At 36.5% G+C, this 9,490-nt stretch overlaps 1 protein-coding gene across 2 annotated transcripts; it reads left to right on the top strand.

The window, feature by feature from the left end:
- The first annotated feature begins 3,066 nt into the window (after positions 1 to 3,066).
- LOC120086710 (ankyrin repeat and SAM domain-containing protein 6) lies at positions 3,067 to 9,195 on the top strand. 2 transcript variants are annotated; one of them, XM_039043480.1, is made up of 6 exons: positions 3,067 to 3,424; positions 4,704 to 4,765; positions 4,868 to 5,121; positions 7,589 to 7,663; positions 7,760 to 7,822; positions 8,728 to 9,195. In XM_039043480.1, exons 1-6 carry the CDS (start codon positions 3,318 to 3,320, stop codon positions 8,770 to 8,772), a joined length of 606 nt encoding a protein of 201 aa, XP_038899408.1. In that variant the 5' UTR covers positions 3,067 to 3,317; the 3' UTR covers positions 8,773 to 9,195. The 2 variants fall into 2 exon arrangements, with proteins under 2 accessions (XP_038899408.1, XP_038899407.1); XM_039043479.1 differs by having other exon boundaries at positions 4,868 to 5,133.
- Positions 9,196 to 9,490: the final 295 nt, after the last annotated feature.

Raw genomic sequence — 9,490 nt, 5'->3', positions numbered from 1 at the left:
ATCTTGGAGGACTTCAACACATGGCCAAAGCCATAGTATGTTGAACGCATAACAGGTGCATCTCAAGGGGAGATTTTGGACAAACTTTGGATGTCTAAGGATGTAGGAAGCCTTGCTATGAGATTATGTTATGAGTCTAGGGAACCATGCGTTGAGCATAATGATGGGCACATAGATAAACATAATGGGTGCATAAGGAAAGCATGACGAGCGCATAGGGCATTCAAGGGAGAGGAATTGGTTAAGTGTTGGACAACATAAGACACCACAAGTAGAGAAAACCCTAAAGAGGGAAGTATTTGACACATAAATAAGTTGTTGGACGCATAGAGGGGATGTTGGGTGCATCAATGGCCATGTGGACGCATGTCTTGGAGGGAAAAGTGAGACAAAAAAGACACATAGCTATGCCTTTGAGTTTGAAGGAGAAAACTATACTTTAAGAAACCAAGGAATAAGGAAGTAAAGGCAAGATTGGTGCATGGAGTTAGGGTTGGGCGCATAAGGCTAAGGTTTGGGCACATAAAGGACCTTGAAGATTCCATTTTGGGTTGATATAGAGCAAGAGGGAAGCATAAGACAAACTCTTGGAAAAGAGATATACCAATGAAGCCCAAGAAACCTAGTTGGACGCATACCTAGAGGGAAAGGTGTAGAATGGGCGCATACCCTTGCTATAGGCCAAAGAATGAACTATGTGACAAGCAGGGAAACAAGTTGATGGTATAATTAAGGAACCATGTGTTAAACACACCACATGGATGCATAGAGGGAGTGGATGAACACATATAGGATTGTTGGTGAAGCAACCTTGTGGCCACATAGGTCACTATTCATTGATTTGATCAAGCTTAGGGAGCAAGGTCGGATTAACAACAAAATTGGGTACGTGGCTCAACCAAGTGAAGTCTTGGCCAAGTCAATTATGTGGTGGACGCATATTAGGATATGCAAGAGGTTGGAATACCACCTCAGGAGAGCAATGCGTTGGACACCATTAGAAGAAGACACATCAAGTTGCACGCAAGTAGGTGGTGGTAAAGGCTATATGTTGGCTCAACATGAAGAAGACACTTAGATTTTATGAAGTAGGTGGTGACATGCGTTGGTGGCTTGAGAGGATGACAAGGATGATTGAGTTTGCCTACAAATACCCTTCAAGGAGTCATCTCTCACTACATAACTCTCAAATCTCGCAAGAGAACTAAAAAAGAGTGTGATTGGAGAAACCATGAATTGGAGTGGTGTACCATGCATCAAAGTTTGATTATTAGATGAACCATGCATTCAACTTGTGCTGAGGAAGACTGCCATGCATCCAACAACTATCCTGAGTTAGTTTGAAGCTTGTTTTCATACCTGTTGAGTTTACAGACTCAGAATTTGAGGAAGAGCTCGGGAAGCTAAGCAAAAACCTAGGAAAAAAAGCTACTGCCAGTTAAAAGTAAGTGACGTGTTTTTCAAATAATTTATGGTGTAAGCTTATTACATGCTTTATTTAAAAGTTTTCCCAAGCATGCTATTCTTAAAGTTTTAAAATGAGTTTAAGTATGCTTTTTCTTATAAAATTTCTTAAGCATACTTGAGTTTTAATGCTCGGAAGCATATTTTACAAAGCATTCCTTGAGTTGAGTTATTCTTCATTAATTCTATATTTATGATGTTTATACTACTAAAATGCTTTATGTTTTAAGACCAAGTACTTAAATAAATTTGAAGTTTTATAATGTTTCAAAAAGAAAACTTGATACTGAAGGACTAGAAGAAGGTATCTAGGTCTCTTGATACCTATGGTATGACAGTATCTAGGGCGTAACCATGTGCACGTAGATATTATTCAACGTTGGATGTGTTGAGGTTACTCCACACCAACTAAGGACTTCAAGATTAAGCGATTGAGCAAAAAGGGCTCTCCTTCAACTAAGGTCAGAGGATGATGATTTCATAACAAAATGAATATTATTCGATGTTTCCAGGGTTTTATAACATTTTCTAAAATGTTATACCTGATGTTCAAAATTTGAAACCCTGAAGTTCATTAAATTGATACTTGAATATGATTATGTTTTGGAAACATATTTCTTAATGTCACTCATTGGCCGTTTGCTCATTCTTTTCCATGCTTACATTTTTTTCCCCACATAGTGGTCTACACCTCGGAACCTAGTTGATTTACCAGTCTGCTACTCAAAGATCCAGTATTATAGAGGAACCCAGAATTTAAATAGTTAGGTGGATAAACTTGTAAACTAATATATGTATATTAGGGATAAGGATAAACTCGAGAAGGGGACTTTGTAATATTAACTATGTTGGCATGTATATACAGTATGAATCATGTTTTTAAGATTGCTACATAAATTGTTGAGGTATATCTAGTTGATTGCATGTTTTATCCTTGGTACACAAATAGGGTGACTGCCCAAAGGTAAAAGAGGGACAGGAGATGTCATAAGAGGGTTGACAACTACTGTCGTCACATCTCCTCCTAGGTTGGAAAGGTAATCTGGGTGGGGGTTGACATTTAGTGACAAAAAAATATATGTTACATTTTAAACTTTAATAGTTAAATAAATAAATCAAAAGTTTATTTTTCTCTTCAAAGAGGAAAAAGTTTATTTTGCCCTTAATCTAAAAATTGTAATTTAGGTCACATTTACCCCAGTTTAAAAGTAAATTAATAGTAATTTGAAAAGTGAACCCCATTTGATTACATTCGTTTACTTGTGTTCTTTATCCACACTGATACATAGGACGCACTTCCAAATTTGTAATAAAAAAAATGTAAATCGATTGATAAGCGAACTGTGCTTAATCTGATTGCGTCTGTAAATTATATCGTATTGTTATCGTTATGGTTATCATCATTATTATTAGAAAAAAAATATATACATTTTGATACATTTACTGTTATCATTACAATTTAACGTTTAGAGATAAAAGAACGATATAGTAAATTTGACAAAATTTATAATTTTTTATTATGAGCGAGTAAATGTGGACTTCGATTAGTGTGAAATCAATAAATGAGGTTAAAAAGCAAAAGATGATAGATACGAATTGGACTGCAATTCATTGGAAGACAAAAAGTTGGATTTTGCATTCGCAAGGAAGCAAAAAAACCAAAAAAACACGAGCTTCGTTGCAACCCCAAAACTGCAGTTCCACCCCGCGCTCTCTTCTCTCACTCTCTTTCGATTTCTTCAGCTTTCAATATATTTTTGAAATCTGTACGAGCACAACCTGCTTCACAATTTTGCTCTCCAACAGGATTTAGGGTTAGGGTTCAGTTCTTCGTCTCTTCTGTAGTTCTAAACATGTATGCTGATCGATTGGAGGCCGATAACCATAGGTCTATAAAGGACCGCCTCAATGGAAACTCTTCTGACCTTTCTGCCCGCCGCCGGACGATTACTGGGAAGAGGTTCGTTGTCTTTTTTCCTTATTTGTTTGGATTTTTGGGAATTTTTGGAGATGTGGGAAGTAATTGCTTTTAGGATTTTTTTTTGCTGTAGTTTGTGTTATTCGAAAGTTTTAGTACTCTGGTGGAATTGAGACCTAAGACATTTTGGTTCTGGCCTTCTCTGCTGTTGAACTTTGTTGGGTTTTGCGATTTTTCTTAAGAGTGAAGGTTTTGTCTATTTTAGTTGTAACTTTGCGGTTCTTCTCGTTCGAGTTGTTTTTGGAATCTTGTAGATTTGTATGTCTTTAGAGTATCTTGAGCTGTTGCAACTTCCATGGAATGCAGATTGTTTGGTTACATTAGGTCATCACTCATCTTTAGTGGATCAATTGTGGTTGTGCTTGTGTTATTTTGGCTTCATCGTTTTGTGCCGTTTGTTAGTTTAAGTTTTGTTTTTCTATCCAAGCAGAAGTTCGAAAATTATGCTAAAGCTTTGACGTTATATATACTATATATTATATAGGTTTAACGTGTAATTGGAATTTATCATAAAACTTGGTCGATGCATTTGTCAAAGATCTTGAGATGGATTGGGTTTTTATACTTATCTGGTGCCACTATAGGGTATGTAAGTGGCTCAGTTAGCTTGGTTTCTGGGTAAAAACTCAGATTTTCACGGTTTTAGCTTACATGTAATTGCATTAACCCTGCACTTATTAACCATACCAATTACACTGACTTGGTTTATTTTTTCAGTTTTAAATTTACCTCTTGACTTCTCTGGGAACTTCCCTTTTGTAGTTTCTCTTTCTTATAGCTTCCCAGCATCCCAACGAAAGTCTCATTTTCCATCCAAGAAAAGTAACCTCCAAGATCATGCTCATGCATTTGTACACACTCTTTCCATATGATGCTAGATTGAACTTACCATCCTGGAAACTAATTTGATTGATGCATGCATAGATTATTTTCTCTAGTGTATGAAAAATAAGATTGTTGAAACTTTTCTGATATTTGGTGCTTAGGCGTGAACTTTCTTTCATTGTTTTTTAAATGTTGTTTTCTTGTTGCTTTCATTTTCAAAAGTAAGATGGCAATATGTGAATGAACTTTCTTTTTAAGTTTGGGCTTTTGGTTTTCTGAAGTTTGTTTTATTAACTTTGTGGACAGCCATCAATACTGCATCCCTTATTATGATAGTATCTGATTCTCTTGTTAACTACACAGTTGATGATCTATATGTTATTATTTGTTGAGTCCTCTGTATTCATTTTATTATGCCCATACCAATGCATTCCAGGCAGCGACAAGATGACAAGTGGGAGCATGATCTCTATGAGGATGATGAGCCACAAACTTCAAGTATGAATTGGGTGTAATTGTATTGCACATCTAAACCCTTCTTTTGTTAGATGGTTCTGATCCGCTTTATATGCTCTTGACTATGTTCTAATGGCTTTAAAGATCGCAGAGTTGGTGCTCGAGATCTTCGCTTGAAGCTCCAAAAGAAAAGTCAACAGCAAAGTGGAAATGCATCTTTTTCTGGAGTGCGTGATCTACGTGAAAAGTTGTCTGGCACAATAAAGCCACAAGCTGCAAATAATGATCCACCAAAACCAAAATTGGAAGTTACAAAACCACCCCGAAAAAATGATACCGTCGAAGCTCATCCTTCAACCACTCAAAAAGTTGTAGCCAAACCTGCTACTAGGAAAAAGGTGGCTCAGAAGGCAGGAAACTTATATTTCTTTTTATGCCATATTTGTTTTGTTTGTTTGATTGTTTCAATTAGAAAATATGCATTATGTTAAACATGCGATGGAGGTTGGAGATTTTGCATTCAATTTTTTTTTTTTTCCTGGAAAACTTCCTTATATGATAACCTAAATTTTTTTGGCTGTTGACATTGGTTGGGAGGATTTCTGGAAGTTATTTGTTTAAATAAACCTTTTCCAATGATGGGATCCCGAGGGATAAAGTTTTGGCCACAAGAGGTCTTAGGCAGGGAGACCCTTTTATCTCCTTTTTTGTTTCTCATTGTGGTGGATGTCCTTAGCGGAATCATGACTAAATGTGTTGATGGTAAAGTCCTTGAGCTGGTTGAGGTTGATAAGGGTAGGGTGGGTCTCTCCCACCTCCAATTTGCCGATAATACGATCTTCTTCTGCTTTGGAAATGAGGAGTCGTTCTTACCTTTGAATTACATTCTGGCTTTTTTTGAAGGTTTGTCTAGGTTGAGGATTAGTAGGAGGGAAAGCCATATTTTGGGGCTCAAGTGCGACTCTGAGAAGATTTGGAGCTAGGTTGAAGTGGTGGGTTGTGAAGTTGGTCGTCTCGCTTTCTCTTATCTTGTTCTTCCTCTTGGAAGTAACCCCAAATCTTAATCTTTTTGGAGTCCTGTGGTGGATAGAGTTAGGAAAAGATTAGCCTTATGGAAAAAGGGTTCTTTTCCTCTAAAGTTGTCTGACTTGCTCTCGTTTGGTCTATTTTGAGTGGCATCTGAATCTATTACTTCTCCCTTTTTAGAGGTTTGAGTGAGGTTTGCAAGAACATCGAGAAGCTTATGTGCAATTTCCTTTGGGAAGGGGTGGAAGAAGGAAAAGGAAAAGGGGTGCACTTGGTCATATGGGAGATTATTGAGAAGTCGGTGGAATTTGGGATTTAAGGTTTTGCTAATGGCTTTGGTGTTTCCCCTCTTAGCACAATTATCTTTGGCACAAAGTCATTACTAGGAACTAAGTATGGTCCTCATTCTGGAACTTATGGAAGGATATGTCTAAGGAGCTCCTTTTGTTCATTGTGTGGTATGAGGGGAAGGAAACTTGTTTTTGGGAAGATTTATGGGTGGTAGATAGACCCCTATTCTCTATGTTTCCTCAACTTTATCATTTATCTTCGCATAAAATCGTTTGGTGTTTGACTTTATAGTTTGAATGAGGAGCTCTTGTTCCTTCTTATTCGAGTTTTGTCATTCTTTCTCCAATAAGGAAGCGACGGATGTGGTCTATCTTTTTTCTTTGTTTGAGGAGTGTAACTTTAGTCCTGGGAGTAGGTAGGGATTGGTGGGGGTGGAGTCCTAACCCTTCAAATGGATTCTCGTGTAAATCTTTTCTTGTAGTTTGATTGACCCTTCTCTCATAGGTGAGTTAGTCTTTTCTATTCTTTGGAGTATTAAGATCTCGAGGAAAATAAAGCTTTTTACTATGCAAGTTTTACATGGTCGCGCTAACTTAATGGATTGGCTTGCGAGGAAGTTGCCTTCATTTGTTGGTCCATTTTGGTTGTATACTTGTATTCTCTTTCGAAGGGCAAAGGATCGGAACCATATTCTTTAGAGATGTGGGTTTGCGAATTTCGTCTGGGATTAATTCTTTCAGACGTTTGGTTTCTTGCTAGCTCGACATAGGGACACAAGTGTTATGATTGAAGAGTTTATGGGTTTATGGGTTTGCGCTATTTTATGAGAAAGATTGTATTTTATGGGTTTCCGGGGTGTGCACTATTTTATGAGTTCTTTGGCAGAAACGGAATAACAAGGTGTGTTTAGAGGGATAAAGAGGGATCCTAATGATGTTTGGTCTCTTGTTAGATTCTGTGTTTTCCTTTAGGCTTTGATTTTGAAGGTCTTTTGTAACTAATTAGACTCTATTGTGTATAGCTAGATCCCCTTTCCTAAGTGTGGTTCCTTTCTTTCGTTGGCTTAGTTTTTTGCATGCCTTGTATTTTTTTTTTTTTTTTTTCCTGTGAAAGTTGTTTTCATAAATATAATAAGAATAAGAATAAGAAGAATAATCAACCCTTTTCTTATATTACTTTTTCGCTTTGTTGGCTTCTGAATTCTCTTGCAGCCGCTCCGTTGCGCCTTCATGGTATTCAAATTAATGCTTCTGTAGTCTGTCTCCCTGACTCCTGTGTCCTGCTGCTTTGCTAATGAACTGAAGAGACGTCTTATCTGTAAACCAAATGCATGTTATTTATGTCTGACACTTATAGTTGAATTAAAATCTAAATAGGCTTACTGGATGCTATCCTAGACTCATGGTAATCAAACTTGGAATAAGCGACTTTATGTTGTAGTTGATGGCCATCATGGGCTGAGTGACCGTGTAAACTATTGAAACTTATTATATTATGTTTTGTTTGTCTTTTTTCCTCTTTTATTGATTAACATGAGTTTTGATGCAGACTGATACATCAGTGGATGACTTCCTACAGTCCTTGGGTCTCGAAAAATATTCCATTACATTTCAAGCAGAGGAAGTATGAAAATCTTATGTTTCCAATGATAAAATCCTTCTTTTAAGCTTTCAGCTGAACTTCCCTAATTGATTTTAACTTCAAACATCTTTCATATAGGTTGATATGACGGCGCTTGTACACATGGGAGATGAAGATCTCAAGGCATTAGGAGTACCAATGGTAAACTTAGAAGACCTTGATTTAATTTCAAGCTTTTTAATTTTAAATTATGTGCATGGTATGTTCTTGTTCATCTTTTATCTTTAATACTTATGTACATGAGTAGCTGGTTTGAACTCACTATTTAGTGTAACCATTAACATTTAAGAAGTGGTTTCAAACTTTCAAATGTTCACTCTTGTATTAGGGTTGAAGCTGTGAGGTATTTATGTTTCTTAGGCAGCTAGTTCTCTGAATTCTAATATTTGGACCTATCACAACTAAGACTTATAGCACAACGTAGCTTCTCGGATAAGAATGTATTTGGTCAGTTATTATTCAATCCGAAGTAATAGCTAAGAGAGAGTCTATATGTAGACAATGCAAGCTAGCTCTCTCACCTTACTAATTTTACTCCAATGCTGAGGTGTGAGGTGCATTTTATATTATAGAGCTTCACCAAAAGGGCCTCTGGTGGATCTGATCTGACTAATACACAAATAGGCAACAAACTAACATCGCTCCTAGAAGTTTCAAACTTTGTTCCAGTTGTCAAAACTTTCAACCAAACTGTGCAGAAGATTTGTGGAAAAATCTTTTAGTTTTCTGTACAGTTTCTTTTCTTAAAAAAGGTAGTTATCTGTTATCAGTTGGATGACAGCCAGCTTTCAGATCCTCCTGATAGCAAGATATTGCAGGATAAAAAACACATCAAAATGCCGAATTCATTATAATTTATAAGCCCTTCATGTGAGAAAAACTTTAAAATATAAGAATATTGTCAACTATTTTCATTAGTATAGCAGATTCAATAAAGTAGCGTGATGCCCAATGTGCTTGTTATCATTTTGTTCACTTTTTTATTCTTTGAATGCTTGTGCTTTGAAGCAAGAACCTTGTACTTAAGTTATCAGCTCTGATTTCAGGGGCCAAGAAAGAAGATCCTTTTGGCATTGGAATCAAGAGTATGAATCATGGAAAGTGGCTAGAGTAAGGCCCTCTTCGCGGGTGTTTTATTTTATACCAGCTCCAAGACTGCCGTGAACAAGTAGGCCTGTCTTTCTTCCACCAGCCTTTGTAACTCTTGTTTCCTATTCCCATTCTTTTTCTCTTCTTTTTCTTTTTTTATTTTCGTTTTCTTCTATTTCACTACTTATGTTACTGTAAGGATCAATGTTTAGATATGGATGGAAATATGGGATTTAGTAGTAGTGGGTATGTCTTAGCTGAGGTCTTTGCAACTCTTTTAACACGCTTCCATGGCCTCCAGCTTTTGTGGTGGTGCCTTTCAAGTGTTCAAATATGTTGGACGTGAAATTAGTTTATCAAAAAGCTTAACTTTACATTAAGCATTGCTATTAGGATATTTGTCATGGGTAGTTTCTTTTATGGAATTTTGAGAAGTGATTTTTTTTTTTTTTTCTATTTAAAATTATGAGCAATTTTATTTAACATACTGAGCAATTATTCAGATTTACTAACTCATTGGCTAGTCTAGTATATCAGATGTTAATGATTGGTCCATTGGTATGTCTGATTTGGATATCAATCTGATGTTGATTGATCAGGTATTTTTTTCCCCATGTTCTGGTAATTTCAGAGTTGATTCTTTCTTTCATTTTTCCAACCAGCTCGTTAAGAAAAGAAATTTCTAGAGAGTAATGTTTTCTTTTCTGGAACAAATCTTCT

This window comes from Benincasa hispida, chromosome 9 (genome assembly GCF_009727055.1).
Source record: "Benincasa hispida cultivar B227 chromosome 9, ASM972705v1, whole genome shotgun sequence".
Taxonomy (NCBI): domain Eukaryota; kingdom Viridiplantae; phylum Streptophyta; class Magnoliopsida; order Cucurbitales; family Cucurbitaceae; genus Benincasa; species Benincasa hispida.
Note: the sequence above shows the minus strand (reverse complement) of the source record. Positions and strands in the feature narration are given on the sequence as shown.